Source organism: Haliaeetus leucocephalus, unplaced genomic scaffold (assembly GCF_000737465.1).
Source record: "Haliaeetus leucocephalus isolate CR32 unplaced genomic scaffold, Haliaeetus_leucocephalus-4.0 Scaffold136, whole genome shotgun sequence".
NCBI classification, from domain to species: Eukaryota; Metazoa; Chordata; class Aves; order Accipitriformes; family Accipitridae; genus Haliaeetus; species Haliaeetus leucocephalus.
The window spans coordinates 2,863,759-2,881,031 of NW_010972572.1; the positions used below are offsets into that span (position 1 = coordinate 2,863,759).

Consider the following 17,273-nt stretch of genomic DNA (forward strand, 5'->3'; position numbering starts at 1 on the left):
CGGGCAGCAGCCGTGAGGGCAGCGCGGGTGGCCTGCTGTGGAGAGGCGTGCCGTCCCACCGGGGGGTCTCTCTGGCGCGCTGACGTCGTTCGCGCGTGTGGGCCCCGGTGAGGCCGTGCGGCGGGACGGGGTGCTGGAGTAAGACACACGAAGGGACGGCCCGGCCCTGGGGAGAAGGACGGTGCTTCTGGGAACGATAAAGGATAGCGGGGGCGACCCCGGTAACGCCATGTCCCAGCCCCCCCGACAGGTCTTTGAAACCCTCCCAGCCTCGCCTGGCATCATAGACCAGTAACACGGGCAAGACTGACTCCAGGGACACCCGGATCCACTGACCCGCAGCGAGAATGCTGCAAAACTGGAGTTGAGTTGCACAGTTGAGCTACGATTAGTAATCGGTGGCGTGGGTGCTGGTGGTAGTCAAGTCGTCTCAGACCTGAAGGATTGAGGGGTACGAGAACCCCGTGTAAAGGCACGTTTGGGTGCCCCAATTTGCTGGGGACACCTCATGCATGGGGATAAATATTTGCCCCAGTAACGGTATATTCTGTGTCCTGGCCTCTCTCAGTCGGCATGGGCTGGCTGTGAATTTTGGTGACAAGCCTGAGGAACGGGTCCTGGGTGACTCTTTGCGGTTAGCCAGAACAACTTGCCAAGGAGCGGCTGGAGAGCTGCTGCCAGGCTGTGTGCAGGGCGGCCGAGCTGGTCAGGCCAAGCTCCCGGCTGTGTCCGGATATCCAGCCTTGCTCTCCTCACGCTGTCTCAGCCCACGGCCCCAGGCACAGTGTTGCACCCGGGCAGGCTCTGCGTGTGGTTCCCCATGCCAGCTCACATCCCGGAGGAGCTGGAAGAGGCACTGCCCCGGGCAGGCTGCCGTCCTCCCGCCGGGGACTGACCTCTGCTGCCTGGCAAAGGGCTCTCTGCAGCTGCTTCTTCAGCTCCTGTTTTCCCCTCCCAGCAGCCCCTCATGCCTCCACAGAGCACTGCGGCTGCCCAGTCAGCTCCAGCTGCGGCTGGTTCGTCAGACACAGTACCAGTGTTGGCCAGCAACCAGCTCACCTAACACAAACTCTATTTATTCAGAAGAAGGACATGCCAACAAAGACCCCGGACGCTCACGGCTCACGCTTTTCAGGCAGGTGCTGCTTTCCATAGAGAGATCTTCACAGGCCAGATGTGTTTTAGGCTTTTGGGTCAGCCTGCCAGACTAGGGATGGGGATTCAGAGATCAAAGCTGACATTTTATGCTCTTAAGAGGAGAGGGGAAGGACCCTGCTCTGCTGCTGAAGCTTACTCTGCAGTACCAGAGCTTCCGCCTCAGGACAACCCTGCAAGCAGCATGACTCCCCTCTGCTGCGGGCCATTGGGATTGGCCACAGCCCTCCCTGGCCACAGCCTCATCCTGCTGGCCAGGCTATGGCTTCATGGGTTCCTCTGGGGCAGGATGGTTGTACGGTGCCCGGGAGTGCTGCCTCGCAGCAGGTGCAGGCAGGATGATGGGAGGGGAGTAGGGCCCTCGCTCCGGCCAGCACAGGTCCACAATGGGGTAGAGCTGGCCCTGGAACTCTGCCTGGAAGGTGTAGATGGGGCTGAGCTCATCAGGGTTGTCAGCATTGTAGAAGGTCAGCTCGCCCTTCTCATAGTGCAGGTAGATGCCAATGCGCTGGGGCCGGGTGGTCAGCGGCAGGGTGGCCCGCGGGGTGCTGAAGGCCTCGTAGACCTTCCCTTCCTTCAGGCCAATGAGCCACACGCCGTTCTCAGGAGACTTGCTGAGCTTTCCTTTGCGGCTGACTGTGCCCTTGATGATGCCCACACGCCAGTGGTTCCTGGTGCCCACAATCACCTCCCAGTAGTGCTGGCCGCAGGAGAAGCCCTTGCAGGTGAGGATGCAGTTGCTGGAGTTGAAACGCTTGGGGTTGCTGTCCCGGCGCTGGTAGAGCCCACACTGCACCACCGTGTCGCCCTTGAAGAGCTCCAGGAGGGGATGCGCTGTCACCGGGTCCAATTTCAGCATCTCTGGAGCTAGAAGGAAAGCATGCATGCTCCAGGCACGCTAGCAGGCAGCGGTCTGGCAGACCCCAACTCAGCCCTGAGGGCTGGCACTGCTGAACTTCAAGCAGCTGGACTGTTATGCAAGAGCAGGCTGCTACCAGCACAAGACACAGCCAGCCACTGCTCCAGGAGCTCTCCTGAGGAGTGCACAAGCAGAGAGCAAGACAGAGACTGGGGCAGTGTGATGCTGGCTGGGCAGCCTGTCCCACACGCCAGTGAGCCAGGGCACCTGGCGTGCTGCCAGCAGAGCAGGTCAATACCTGGCAGGACGCGGCGGTGCAGGCGCTTCCACACAGTCATCTTGATGTCGTCTTGGTGGAAACACGGCTTGAAGGACACGGGGCTAAAGATGCCATCGCTGGGGTGCAGGCTGGGGAGCTCTGACCTAGAAAGATGTGGGCAGCTGTGACGCAGCTGACAGGGACGGTGTGTAACTTGTTCTTACCTGGCTGCCATGTATGATGGAGCCACTGGTGTCTCACCAGCTGCTCTTGCCCTCTTCTAGGGCTGCAAGCATGGCTCTGGCCGTAGCTATCCATCACAACAGCAGTGTCCATGCGAGGCTGTACCAGCGATGCTGAGATGCCCACTGGCCTGGGACCTCTAGCCCTGGTGCAGAGGCACTGCCATCCCCATTGATGCTGTTTGCTGCTGGGTCCCACCACTCACCTGAACTGGGAGGAGCCATATTTCTGGAAAACACAAGAGAAAGAGAAAGTCAGTGGTGGGAGACTGACGGAACGGCAGCACCTCTGCATGGTCACAGCTGTACACATCTATGCCCTGGGCTGGGGAGGCCAGGGCTCTCCTCTCCTGGGAGAGCTAAGGGCATTGCCTCTCATGGAAGGCAGGTCTCTCCCGTTGGGCAAAGCCCTGGCTGGGCAGAGGGCACCTACATCTCACTTCTTGTGGTGTCCCAGCTATGCTTGGTGAGGTACCCACTGCCCATGGCAGGGCTCAGGGCTATGAGCAGTGGGCTGAAGGCTGGAGAGCCTGCCTGACTGTCACTGCCTTTCACTAGTGAGCACGCTCACCCGGATGAAATCAAGCTGGCTTTCGTTGCTGAGTGCCTCCAGAGAGCTTTGCATCTCCTTAAGCCTCTGCAGGGCGTCTGACGTCTGCTTGACCTGGGACTCAATTGAAGTGATGAGCTGGGCTGCCTTCCCCTCAATGCTCTCCAGGAAGGTGGCCTTCTCCTCATCGATGTACCTGTGCAGCTCCTGGAACTCCTTCCGGATCACCCACTTGAAGACATCTGCCTCGTTCTGCAGGGAGACAGCAAGCAGCTCTGCAGGGCTGCCTTGCTCCATCCCCTTCACCTGCTTTTTTGTTTCAGAGATGCCAACAGCAATGTCAACATGTCCCACCAAGCTGCCGTCCACTGGCTTTCCAAATAAAGACCAGCTCTTCACAGCAGGCTAGATGTTGTTTCATCCTGCTGTCCTCAGCTGCTCACCACCATGGCACCCCTGCCTTATGCCTCTTCTCCCCCAGATTTTGGTTTCCTGATGTCACAAGCAGCTTCACCAGAGCCTTCAAGGCTTTTGGCTCCCTCTGCTCCCAGGGAACAACCTGTGTCCTGGGCTAAGGGGGAGAAGAGTACAGCTCCACTTTCATTTGGGTTGAGCCTTTCTGAGGAGTCCCACTGGGAAGCTTTAGCCTCAGAAGGAATGCCAGGAGGTCTCTTGGAGACATCTACTGTGTGGGAAAATGACACACAGCTAAACCAGGCATAAACCCAATGTGAAACCAATGGCATTGCTCTGACTAGGAAGCCTGCTCCAAGGGGGGGTCCTTTTCACCTATTATCTCCCCACCTCCAAGGACATTCGGTCAAACCAGCTCTGACTGCTGATCCTGCCAGGACGCTTGGTGAGGGTTATGTCACCCCTTCCGAAAACAGGGCTGTGCCACCAGAGAGGGCTACGTCACCCTTCCCAAAACCAGGTCTATGTTTAATCTGAGAGAACACAAACTTCAAGGAATAGGGTGGAAGATAAGCCCTGTCTGCTATCCCAGGGAAGGGAGAAGAGAAGGAGAGGAGTAGAGGAGGTGAGCTGTGGAGACCCAGGAGCAGAGGTTGCTCCAGGGGCTGCTTGGGACACAAAGGACTCAGGGACAGAGGCTCCCTTGGCACATGGCACTCACCGCGATGCGACTTTTGTTATTGATGAGCTTGTTGAAGTGTTCATCCAGGTTCCTCTTGTACTGGTGGACATCGGTCAGCAGTACAGACAGCTCCTCCTGAAAAGACAGCACCTCTGTGGGAGGGACCTCTCTGGCAGCCTCCTTGATCGTAGGCAGTGCTTGTCAGCCCCCTGAGGAACAAATGGCCCTCAGAAGCCATGTTCTCCTAAGCTTCCTCTAAGCTTTCTGGGGCCCTGCACGTCCTGCTGATCTTGACTCTCTTGATCTAGAGGATTTGGGGTTGCCAGAGGCAGGAGAGCACTCAGAGCATGGCCCTGATCTGGATGCTGCTGACCAAGTACTCTTGCCAGGAGCATCAGGACTCTGCTCCCATTCCTGACCTCGATATCTCACACCCCGTGGTGGCTCTGCACCAGGCAAGCAGGTGGCAACCAGCCGCAAGCCAGCACCAGGCCAGTGGCACCCTCCTAGCACCAGTCCCGGGAGCCTTGCTGGGGCAGGAGCACTTCTGGTGCCTCCTGCTTTTATCTCCCCGGTGCCAGGAGCAGAGGGGCCGGGTGGCCCTGTGCTTTTCCATTCCTGGGGCTTTCATGTGATGCTGGGCAGGGATGCCAGCTGTTTACTCTCCCTGGCTGGGGCTCCTGTTTCCCTGCCTCCCTGCTCTCTTGCGGCACCACACCTCAGCCTTATCTCCAGACTCTTTTTGATGGTATTTGGAAACAGTCTTGAAAGGCCACGCCGACACTCCCTGACCCCCAGCTCTCCCCATTGCGCTGCAGCCAGCAAAACTGTGAGTCCTCTCAGCCAGGGACACAGTCAGCCTGAGAAACAGCTGCCCCCCAGCTCCAGGGACCTTGCCCCACATCTGGCTGTGCCATGGGACCGTGCTTCCCACCCTGGCATCATTTTCAGCCTGTCCCTTGAAGGAAAGGGGACATATGGCCAGCAAGCACTGCAGGTAGCCTAACCCCCACCCCAGGACTCTCGCCTGGCTTTGCCTGCCAACCTTCATCCGGCAGTATGTGGTAGAGATGGGGGTTATCTTGTGCTGGCGGTGGTTGCCGATGGTGCCGCACAGCCCGCAGATCACCTCTTGGTCGGCCTCACAGAAGAGGCTGAGGGGATTGTGGTGCATTGGGCAGGACTCCGGGGTGGGCTCTGCCTCACCCCGGCTCTGCAGTGCCTCGATGACGCGAGCTAGTGTGACGTTGGGTGGTGAGGCGCTGCAGTCCACGGTTTGGCGGCACACGGGGCACAGGAACTGCCCGTCCAGCTCTCCGGAGAGTGACACCACGCAGGACTTGCAGTACGAATGCCCACACTGCAGCATGAGGGGGTCCTTGAAGACCTCCAAGCAGATGGGACAGAGGAGCTGGTCCTCCAGCTCGTCGATGCTCATCCTCCGAGCCATCCTGCCAGCTTCCCACACAGCAGCACAGACCTGGCCTGGGACACAGGTGGGAGATCAGTCCTGTTCCAAGAGCAAGATAGAGATGAGTGAAGATGGAGAGGGGGTGAAACAGAGAAACACCTCCACTCCCCGGCAGCAGTGCAGACAGTTGCAAACTCATCATTAGGCTCCACGTAAAATCTGAGATGCTTATTTTAACCCGCAGTGGGTTTGGGCTCTGGAGACGTGAGACCACACCTGGCCATGCCTGCTGGATCTGCCTAAGGTGTCAGAAGTGACCACCAAGCTGTTCCCATCTGTGGCCTTTGCCTGGCAGGGGTGTCAGACTGCAGCCCACCTCAGAGGAGACCTGCCTGTGTGCCAGGGCTGGAGTCAGAGCCAAGAGGGATTTTCTGCTGAAAATTCCATTATTGACCCTGGCCTGTATGAATTCCTACAGATCTCTCTGGGCTTATTGTCTTAGTCATGGACATCCTCATAAAGATTGGCATTAGCTCAAGTGATGCATGTAAGCAAAAGCAGAAAGAAATCATAAAAAGCACGTTTATCTAGGAGACAGGGACAACCACCACACGGTAAACACCTGTGAGGCCGTATTTGACCGATAAGATGGTGGGGAAGCTGAGGCACAGCGTGCAGGGCTGCGACTGCAGCTCACCCCCTTGAAACACAGTGCAGTCTCTGGTCCCTGCAGCACTCCACACTCTGGGCCAGCACGCCCAAGAGACACGAGCCCAAATCCCAGCCTCTCCCGCCAGTCCTAGGGCTGTAGGTGGCCAGCCTATTTAACAGCTATAAGGTTCATGCAGCATTGCCTCCCATGCTGTTCCCAGCACTGGGGGATATAACCACCAAGATCCTGGGCAAGTCAAAGACATGACCTGAAGTTGAAGAAAATAAACCTGAGGTCAAAGACTTTGTAATTTCCCCGGGGAAAGGGGAAGCTGTGATCTTGAGCTCAACTTTTATCATACGTTGCTATAGGAGCTTAGTGAATCAAGGAAAGCTCGACTGTCAGCCTGTGACCCATCAGACACCGCAGGACCCCATACGGGGGAACCAGCTTCAGCTGCTCCCTCTGCTCACACAGAAATACCTCCCGGGGACCCGAATAACAGCCTCCTGCTTACCACAGCACTCACGCACCCTGCACAGCTTCCTCCCGGCCCCAGCTCAGGCTCCTCCACTCGTCCCAGTGTACTGAGCCCAACGGACGTCACTCGGCTTCTCCCGATTGAACTGAAGATTTTGACCTGGTCAGAGGGGCAGACGAGGCAGGTGGTGGGACCGGCAGCCCCTTGGCGAGACGGGGAGCTGACCCGCTCCCCTCCTGCAGCCTCAGCCCTGCCGGGGATGTCTCTGCTCGCCAGGGAGAGGCCAGGCAGCCTCTTGTCCCCCTCTCCTGCTCTGAGGAAAGCGTCACACCCCCGTGAAGGGCTGCCCACCGCCCCACCGCACAGGTACGGGCACACACATCATATGACTGTGTGGGCAGGAGCCTTGATAAGAGCCGGTGCTGTTTGCTTCCCTGAGCAGCCAGTCTCCCCGAGTCCTGCTGGGGTTTCACTCATCCACGCTGCTTGGGACATTGGAAACATTTTCACCAAAAGACTTCCTTACCAACTAAAGCTCTTTTTTGGTTGAAACAGTATTTTTTTGTTGTTTGAAAACCTTTCATTCTTTTGGAAAAGACCAGAAGGAACCGAAAGCGTCACTCCTTCAGTGTGGGGTGAGGCATGTGTGTCTTTGCCTGACTATGCAAAAAATGGTTTCTCGTATAATTATCCTTGGTTCACGGATGCGTTTGGCTTATGGCCACCCTGGTGGCTTCCCTCTTGGCATCGCCCAGGGGAAGCTGGGGATGAGGGAGGCTTCTCAGCCAGAGGGTCCAGCTCTGGGCAACCCTCCAGAGGCCATGGGGTGGGGGAAGCGGAAACAGAGGTTAAAGGATTAGCCCGGGGGTCCCACCTCAGCCTCACGCTGAAGGCATTGGGTCTTTGGGCCGCAGTAAACCAGGAGGGTGCAGCACCCGTTCCCAGAGGGGGGCTGGCAGGTGAGGACAGGCCGTGGGGATGTCCCTCCCTCCCTCCCTCGAAGGGGCCTCTCCTGCAGCCACGGCAGCACCCAAGCCGAGGTACCCCAGTCCACAGGCTCAGGTCAGGGGAGCGGGCCCGGGCTGCGAGCAGACACGGCCCAGCGGGACCGTCCGGGTCTCCCTGAGGGAAACAATGCTCGGAAGAGGCTGCTTTCCCCGCAGTCCCGGTGGGAACAGCGGGGAGCCGGCGCAAGGCAGCTGCAGCGGCACCCGTGCCCGTGGGCACGGAACGAGCCGGCTGCGCAGGCCCAGGGCCCCGACGGGCGAGGGCGGACTACATCCCCCAGGGTGCACCGCGGCGCCGCGTGACGCCTCCCTCGCCCATTGGCCGATAGCTGTGCAGAGACGTATCCCTCCCCGAGAGGCGCCGACGCGTGGTTCTTAAGCAGCGTGTCGGGATGAGGTCGTTCCTCGGAGCGTGATTGGCTGAAGGCGCAGGGTGTGGTGGGCGGTGATTGGTGAAGAGGGCGAGGGGCGTAGGCGCTGCGGATGATGGTGGGCCGCGGCGGGGCTGCGGGCGAGGCGAGGCTCGGGCCCCAGGGGAGGCCGTGCCCGGCGGGGCAGGCCCCGGCTGCGTCCTCCTTCCGGTGCCTGGCGCGGACCCGGGGCCTGCGGGACCTCAGCGGCGATGGAGGCGTGCTCAAGGAGGAGCTGCGCCCCGGCACTGGGCAGGCCGTGCCCCCGGCCGCCTCCGTGGCAGGTACTGCCGGGGCTCCAGGGCCTGCGGTGCTGAGCAGGCCGAGGTGCCCGCGCTCCTCCCGTGGGCCGCCGGAGGCCGTGCGGCAGCGGCTGCGCACCCCCCTGTCACGGGGCCCGGCCTGGTTCTCACGCCTTCTCCTGGGCTGCGTGTCCTCTGCTCCACGCCACCAGCCGGGCGTCCTGCAATGAGTGCTGCGTGAGCCGGCAGCCTGGCTCCCCAGAGGTTTTGGCGCGCTCTGTGGTAACATTGTGCCCTTCTTCGTGGGTACAAACCTGCAGCATCCGCTGACCGTCTCTGGAGCAGCTTTCTTTGTAAATGGCAATTGTTAAAATTTAATCTGTTATTAGCAGAACTAAGAAAACCAAAAATCCCTGGAAGCGTAGACTGAAGTCAGGGTCTCATGCTCCTCTATGTCATTCACATCTCGGTGCAAGGTCCTTGCTTTGATCTCTGTGGCTGGGCCTGAAGCATGTGCTGGAGGAATTGGAGAAGGCAGAACCTGTTGTAAAAGATCCCCTGAGCCTCTAATGTTGAGGTGCTTGTGGGTGGCAGATCTGAGTGCTTTGGACTTTAGCATGAGATCAGAACAAGAACTTAAAAGTGCTTATACAGTAGTATGTCTTTCTGTTTCAGAGACTGTCTCCTCTCCTTATCAGTATTTTAGCACTTGGAATACTCTGTTTAACTTCTTGTGGCTGACAGATTAAATGAAAGGGCATCTTGACCTTGAAAAAAGCAGGCTTTCCAGGTCCCACCTGTGCTCACAGTACAGAGAAGTTTGAAGCTGAAAGTGGTTCCTGAAGTGCAAGGGCATGGTGCTGTGTCAAGGGAAGCCCATTATACTGCATTTTCTAACTGAGAACTGGAGTTATGCATACAGTGCCCAGGAGAGTGGCAGAGCTTGGAAGGATTCATTTTCCTCTTTGTTTCTCTTTCCAGGGCTCCAGCTTTGGTTAGGAAAGCCTTTGTTACATATTTCTGCAGACAATTGGGGCATTTTAATTGCTACAGCTGAAGTTTCCAATTCTTAAAAACACAAAATCACATCCCTTAATTAGATAGGGATCAGGACTGTGAAGCAGCTGCATTTTCTGGTGATGATGTTAAAACACAGTCAACACCACTTGGCTACTGGGATGTGATCAGGTTTTTGGTACAAAAGACAGGGTGGTTTGTGCTGCCTCTGCTGTTCTACAGCAGAAGGAATAAAAGAAAAGCAGGATAAAAGGGTGGCATTGCAAAACCAACTCCCAGTGTGCTCCTGATGGTACTGTTACTGGATATGATATCAAACTCTTGCTTTTTTCTTCTGACTCCTTGCTTTGGGCCCCACAGTGAAGTACTCTGGATACCTGGAACACTGGGATGAGCCCTTCTGCACAAACTACTACAGCAGGTTTCCTGGGCTGATGAAACTTGGAAAAGGTAAGTTTGAGCCAAAATGTTTGTCCTGGGACTTGGGGTTGTAAAGACCAGCCCATTAGGACATGTCAATTTAAATGCTGTTTAGTATCTTTATGTTATTTGAAACCTTTAAAACTTGTTAATGGAGTCCAAAATCCTTCTGCTTCACACAGGGGATGGTCAGTCTGGAACTGATCACTCTCTGCCCCTCTTGACTGTTAGTGGCAGTGGGGGTGCTTGTCTTGGTGTTTTTAGATCACCGGAGAGGAGATGTTGCTGTTCACTGTGTGCTTGGTCCCACAGCAGACTGCCTTGATAATCCGGAACAGGGGGCAGCTGACCATTGTAGCTGCTGAGATATGAGCCACCAAGGACTTTTTCCTCCAGGCTTTAAGACAGATTGTTGTTTGTCTAAGGGGGTTTCCATGTGTGTGATTCTTATGACCTTCCAAATCTTGTGACAGACATTACGCTGTGGGGCCTGGAAATTGGCCTGCTGACAATGAAGAAGGGAGAGGTGGCAAGATTTGTCTTCACACCGGATTATGCCTATGGGCGTCAGGGCTGTCCTCCTCTCATTCCCCCGAATGCCACGGTCATGTTCGAAGTGGAGGTGCTGGACTTCCTAGACTCGGATGAATCTGACACATTCTTTCAGTTGACTGCTGTGAGTTGCCTTAATAAGGTTTGAGACCTAAATCTGGAGGCTAAACCTCTGTTGTCTTTCCTTCCAGTTGCTGTGGCTCATGCATTACATATGTTTAGCTTAATGCAGGTGCAGTTATCCAGACCCTGGGCTGCTAGCTCTGCTCTGATACAAACACATGCCCTTTAATGCTGCCCCTGCATGCCTTGCTCTGTTTGCAGTCCTGTGCAGAGGGAGAAGCTGGGAGCTGCCTTTGTTTGCTCCTGTGTGCTGGAGTCAGTGGAATGACTTCCATTTATTTTTAGCTTTATAACAAACCTCATGGTTTCACTAGAGGGCACCAGCTTCCAGGAATTTTTCTGAAGGAACAGTAATGAGCTGTCTGTAAAAATGCTGTTCAGGCTGCAGTGTCCAAGTGCCCCCCCAACCCCCACCCTTTGTCTCTGCTTCTTGGCTGCTCTCCCAAGTGCTCCTTCACTGTTGGCTTTCCTCCCTGGTGAGTTACAGTGTTATTGTTAATTCCCCCTTTTCATGTAAAGGGCTTTGGACTGTGGTTGTGGGTCAGTGAGTGGGGCACAGGCAGCAGCACTGCTAGGGGGGCCCTCCTCATTCCCTCCTGCTGCTGCACAGGCCATTTTTTCCCCACACGTAGCCCTGTGAGTGAACCACACTTGTTGCAAGAGCTTACTCCCCTTGCTAGTTGCCCACCCTTTCTGACTAACTGACCTCTCTCTGTGAGCTGGTTCAAACTAGCAAACCCAGGAGAAAACCTGTCCCTCGATTTTTTTTTTTTAAATCTTTTTTTATTATTGTTGGGTTTTTTTGTTTTGCTGGTTGGTGTCTTGTGTGGGTGTCAGGCTGGTCCCAGAGCTGGCCTGAGGCAGCCATGCTGGGTGGTGCTGAGCCATTAGAGCAATGAAGCCTTTTGATCAGCTTCACCTTTTGTGCCAGGAATAGCATTTGTGTTAACTGTCTGCTCTGTGCTAAGCAGATGAGAGAGTTGGGCAGGATTTAAGAACAAATTCCTGCTTTTTTTTCCCTCCCCTGGAGTCCTTTTGGTCCTGGTGAGCTTCCTAACCTGGTTGGTAGCACTCTTCACCAGGAGTTACCAGCACAAGAACAGTGGTATGTTTCAGCCTGGCAAAGCGAAATGCTGTGTGGTGGTGTCCTGGCTGGACGCTGCAGGGGCCTTGAAAACAGCCTGGCTCGTGCTCGGTGAATAGAAGGGGACTGACTGTGCAGGACTCTCCTGTCTGAGCTGTCTGCTTGTTTTGTTTTGTTTGAGCTGAAATTCAGGTATTTCTTTATACAGGAACAGCAGGATACATTTCCGCTACAAAAGGTGTTGAAAGTGGCGGACACAGAGAGAGAGTTTGGCAACTACCTCTACCGTAAGCGGCACTTCGAGGGTGCCAAAGACAGATACAAAAGGGTATGACACCAGAAAAAAATGTCTTCCATTGTGTAAAAGCTGTGAAAGCAGTGATTATTTAGCTCACCATACCAAGTACAATTTAGAGATCAAATAACTTCGTTATATTTTCCAGGCATAGTTTGTTATTTAAGAACAGATCTTTACACACCTGCTTTTGTGTGAGCAACAGTGGTAAAGGAAGGAGAGGGTTGGCAGAAATAGGCAGAATGCTTTTCCTTCGGGCTTGCTCTCTGTGGGCTCTAGCTGAGATGGAAGAGTACATCTCAGCAGCCGTGTGAGCCCTGAGCAGTTTGTGTGGCTGACTGCTGAACCAGAGCCTTTCAGGTCAGTTTTTGCTGGGTGATGTTATAATACAGCATGGCCTTGTATTGCAGTAGTGTGCTGATTAGTGCTTTGAGAAAGAATTTAGAATCCCTTTGGTCTGGAAACAGGTATCACTGGCACACTGGGCACTCTAACATTTTTAGCCTTCCAGTTGGGAATCACAGAGTAGTTGAGGTTGGTGGGAACCTCTGGAGGTTGTCTAGTCCAGCCCCCTGCTGCAGGAGGTTGCCCTGCACTGTGTCAGTTCAGGTTTTGAACATCTCCAAGGATGGAGATTCCACAACCTCTCCAGGCAGGGAAATACTCAGTTATTCCCAACCTGGAATGCATCTGCCTTTGTTCCAGAGATAGTGAGGTTTTATGATATTTTTTTCTTCCTTCCATTCAGTTGTTTTTTCTTGGTATTTTTGTAACAAAAATAATTTAAATTGCCTTTCTCCCTGTAAGATTTCTCTTCCATCTTTGTCCTTAAAGTCTGAGTCCTGTGTGTAATTTTTCTTTTTCTGCCACTTTCAAGTTCTTTGATAGGTTCCTAAACCTGTAGTCTTATGGCTGAGCTGGCTAGTCGTACTGATAATGCCATGCAGTATATTTAGAGTTTTGATTATTACTATTTTTTAACTGACCTAAGTAAGCAGAAACATGGTTGTAGCTGTGTGATGAGATGGATTTCTCACTTGCCATAACAGATTTGTTGTGCCCTAGTTCTTTTTCCCTGTCTCCTCAGGCGTTCTCCATCCTTGGTCGCAGCCCTTCCAGTGAGGCAGAGCAGTGTCAGATCAACGCTTCCAAGTTGCTGGTGCTCCTGAATCTCTCTCTCACTTACCTGAAACTGGAACGTCCTGCCCAGGCTTTGGCATATGGGGAGAAGGCCTTGGAGATTGACCAAAGAAATGCCAAAGCGCTGTTCAGGTGTGGCCAGGTGGGCAAAAATAAATTCCTCTGGTAGCTACATCAGGGAATACCCTGGCCTGACTGACCGAGAGAACCTTGAATGAACTGAGGAGAACCACTAAAGTCTGGGCCAGGCCTCCTAAGCTGCTGCAGCAGTTGAGGTGGTTTGTCTGCATCTGACCTCTTAGAAAATCTGGCCCTGTAAATCTGTCATGCAGATCTTTTCATGGGGGATTCCTGAGCTACCTGGATCTGTCTCAGAAATGTTTGTGGTTGCACATGTTTGAGTCCTGAAGAATGGCAGTGAATCTATATTTATCCTGCGATGCCTCTGTCTTCTTTCAATGGCAGGCTTGTCTCTGCATGACAGAATATGAAAAAGCCCGGGATTTCCTGGTCAGAGCTCAGCATATACAGCCGTTTAACCATGATATTAACAATGAGCTGAAAAAGTTGGCAAGGTGAGAAAACTCCTTTCCATCCGTGTGGAAGAGAGAGTGCTTAGACAGACTGGAACACCCACTCAAAGATATTTAAAATGTTAAAAAAAAAAAAAAGGGCACAAAACTATTGGGTTAGTAAGTGACTTGGGAAAATGCAGAAGGTTTCTCTTAGTGTGGAGACAGCTGATGCAACATTTTGCAGACACAGTGGTTACAGGTAATGGGTAAGAAGCTGAGAGCACCCGCTCTTTCTGTACAGTTTCTCTGGGGGATGTGTGTGTTATGCTTCTTGTGAGTAGGTAGGTCAGGGTGATGACAGGGAGATGGGGGCTGCTGAGATGCCTCAAAACCAATGAAATGCAGTAGGCTAGTGCTCAAGCTGATATTGTTCTGGATTAGTAAGTATGATTTTCATCCCCTTTAAGATGTGTTGGTTAGTTACAGCAGCTCTTTTGCACTGCAAGTGCTTCAGTGTACAATGTTACAAATACTAATGTCTGTTGAAAGTGAATTTCTTGCTGTCTTGGAGGTAGTAAGTGAGCAATCCTGAAGAAAAACTTTCCCTTCGCCCACAGGCTGAGTACAGCACAATCCTGCCAGCTTTAGTCATGCCCTAGCCCCACCAAAACATGACTAACACTAGTCTCTCCCCTCATTCTGTTCTTCCCTTTGAAACTGGCAAAAGCACTAGCTGGTTCCCAAAAGTGTGTGCTGTACTTCTGGCACTGTTCACAGATGCAGAAGGCGATGCAGTCCCCGGCTTCAGAGATCACAAAGCAGCCCTTGAATACGAACCCTCTTTTGTATGTTGCTGCTAGGCATTTGCAAAAAGGTTTGTAGGCAGCAGTAACATCTTTTATTAGAGTGGTTGGTGCAGCTGAAAAAGCCAGTCTCGTGGGCTGAGTGCCTTCATCAGGTAATGTTTTGGTAGAGGGCTGTCCTTGGAGATCAGTGTCCTATATGTCCACATCATCTTTAATAGTCTGTGATAACACCAAGTCTTCAAACTTGTTCTATTACTTCTGAAGTACAAAGAACTTGAAGGTAGTATTAACTGCTGGTCTGGAAATCTGAAATAAACCACTTCTATTCATCCTCATCTGCCTCTGGGTATGTAGCTACCAAATTGCTAGGTGAGCGCAAGCAGTTATAAAATAGATCTGGATGGCTGGCTAGCTACTCTTGGAGGCTTGGTATGTGAGTAGTGTCAAAGACCTGTGGTACAGTGCTAAAAGTCCTGATTCTAGAAGCCTCATGTATTCCCTTGGATTTGTTCAAAATATGTTGGCAAGTAAAAGAGCAATCTTGCTAATAATGTTGAAGTTGTGCTGCCAGGAAGCAACAAGGCATTCTGCCTTCAGGGAAGCAGCGGGCAGGCTTGTCGGCTCTGACTGGAGATAGCAGCACGTACAGCTAATGTGTGTGTCAATAAGCTGAGTACGCATTAAACCACTCAGAGCTGTGTTGTCTGGGGAGTGTCTGCTTCAGTGCCAGCTAAAATTGGTGTATTTTTTGCTTTTACTATGACAAAGAGTGGAATTAGTATAAAATAGATGAAGACAATGTTATCAGGTGTTGTTAATTATGCTATACCTCAGTCTAGATCCTGTAATGTTGCCAAACTGCCTTGCCTGAGAAAAATCATAATGTGATCTGGCAAATGCTTCAGAAATGGAATATGAACCAAAATCTTGTTCTTGGAGGCTTTTCACTTCCTTACCGCGTACATTTACACTTTGCAAAAAGGAATGTTGTGTGTTAATCAACAGCTACCTTTTGCTGTCTAAAACAAAACTTTGACAAACATCTGTTTAACAGCTGAACCAGGTTCTTGGCAAAATTCACTTCACTGGAGAAAACCAGGGTGAGGGTTTTGTGGAATGTGTGACTGGTACCAGCTGCAGTGGTCTTGATGGTGCAAATTCTGCTGCTGGATTTGGCAGTTCTATTGGAAGGCTTGCATTGCATCAAATCCAGAACAAAATGGGGTTGTTCTGATACCTGCCGTGAATCTGTGCCTCCAAATGAGGGGCTCTTGGATTTCCTGCTGTGGCAGGCATGTGAGCATGCCATTCACTGTCTATATGGGCATCCCTCATCTACTCAGTGTGAGAGACTTGCTGTGCTGGGATTTCATTGAACGAAGCACTTGGAGATTTTGGACACAGGTGCTGATGGTAGGGGGCTGAGAGAGCATTAGCCAATGTCACACTTGTGTTCTTGCTGGTGTGTTGCAGCAAAAACCTTTGCTTTTGACCTTATATGGCAGCAGATGCAGGAAGGCTGACCATGTGGGCAGCCATTGATCCCTGGGATGGTGCCCAAACTGAGTCACCCTCTGGCTCAGGGATTCCTCACCAGTGAGACCTTGTTGCCAGAGACGTGAGACCACAGGGTACAGAGGACACTGTGCTTGGAGAAGCAGTGATTAGAATGGAGCAGTCTGGGAAGCTTTTGCCATGCTAATGTGGTGCTGGCAGGGAAGTGAGAATGGAGGAGGAAGCATCTGCCCTGTCATCCACTTAGTCCAGACAGAAATCCCTGCTGTCTCCTACCCATCCTCTGCCCAGATTCAGTGTCAATGGTAGATACCCTGGAGTAGGGTGCTTGGATGGTGTCTCCTGCTAGGTGCTGAAGGAGCTCGCAAAAAGAGTGGCACAAATGAGGAGACATGAAACTAGACCACAGGACACAGGTGGGGTTTCCTTTGCATTGTCGCATGCTTGCCAAGCTGGTGTAGAAAGCATCTGGCCACCAAAAGTCAAATGATCTAATTGGCTAATAGTCACCAGCAAAGCAGAGACCCAAGGTCTGGGGATGTTTCCAGCTCTCCTTCCCTGGCATGGCAGAAAGAAGGGCTTGGAGGAGTTGCGTCTGTGCTACCAGCACACTCTTATGTTAGGCTAATTTATTTATATAGAAAAAAAATATATATTTTCTGGTTGTGGCACTGACAGTTGAGTAGGCAGTCCACAGCCCGTGATGCCATGCTGTGCTCTACTTTGCAGCTGCTACAAGGGCTACATGGAAAAGGAGAAAGAAATGTGCTGCCGAATGTTTGCCCCTCTCAACTCTTCTTCTGGCTGACCAGAAATAAAGGTAATTAAGTTGTGAAAAAGGGTGGGGGTCTCCCAAAACCTCTGTTGTGTCTGAACCATTTTCAGGTGGGGAACCTGCTTCTCTTCTGCATGGGAGGATTTTGGAGGCAAAATGTAAGGTAATGGGAGTGTGTGGAGGGGAAAGGGCAGGATGTTGAGGTGAAACACTGCTACATATTCAGCTTGGGGCATCTCTCTTCTGAGGCAAGCTGGCGTGGGACAGGAACCTGAAACTAGCAGCACTTGAGTAAGTTTGGTTTTGTTGTTTCCTGTGCTGCTCATTCCAGCTATTCCTTGTCAGAGCCAGGGGGAGAAATAGCTGTGTAGTCTTGTTTCTCTGCCAATTAAAAGAAACAAAAAAAATTGTTCCTGTCAAACTTAAGAATTGGATTTCCTCCTCCTCTCCAGTGCTTCTGTCTGGAGCTGTTGGAATGCCTCACTTCAGAAAAATCTAAATATTTTATTTCTGTTTTTTTTAATATTAAAAACCCTGTTTGTATAGAAAATTTCAGATAGATGTTTTGGGCTCTCTAAAGCCTTAAGTCTTCTAGCAAAATTGACAGGTTTATAAATGCACAAAGGCTCTTTGATCATTCTTTTTTTGTCAAAAACCTTTGGGGGAG

General features: G+C 52.5%; 2 protein-coding genes across 2 annotated transcripts; one reads left to right on the forward strand and one right to left on the reverse strand.

Annotated features, from left to right (window-relative positions):
- Positions 1 to 1,414: 1,414 nt before the first annotated feature.
- TRIM50 (tripartite motif containing 50) lies at positions 1,415 to 7,226 on the reverse strand. The gene is made up of 6 exons (XM_010585969.1): positions 6,758 to 7,226; positions 5,207 to 5,646; positions 4,201 to 4,296; positions 3,087 to 3,317; positions 2,313 to 2,466; positions 1,415 to 2,022 (listed from the first exon to the last, which is right to left on the reverse strand). Exons 2-6 carry the CDS (start codon positions 5,609 to 5,611, stop codon positions 1,415 to 1,417), a joined length of 1,494 nt encoding a protein of 497 aa, XP_010584271.1. The 5' UTR covers positions 5,612 to 5,646; positions 6,758 to 7,226.
- A 972-nt stretch (positions 7,227 to 8,198) lies between these two features.
- FKBP6 (FK506 binding protein 6, 36kDa) lies at positions 8,199 to 16,885 on the forward strand. The gene is made up of 7 exons (XM_010585971.1): positions 8,199 to 8,406; positions 9,742 to 9,831; positions 10,275 to 10,477; positions 11,769 to 11,888; positions 12,943 to 13,137; positions 13,461 to 13,570; positions 16,561 to 16,885. The coding sequence occupies exons 1-7, from the start codon at positions 8,199 to 8,201 to the stop codon at positions 16,637 to 16,639; spliced, it is 1,005 nt and encodes a 334-aa protein (XP_010584273.1). The 3' UTR covers positions 16,640 to 16,885.
- The last annotated feature ends 388 nt before the right edge of the window (positions 16,886 to 17,273 follow it).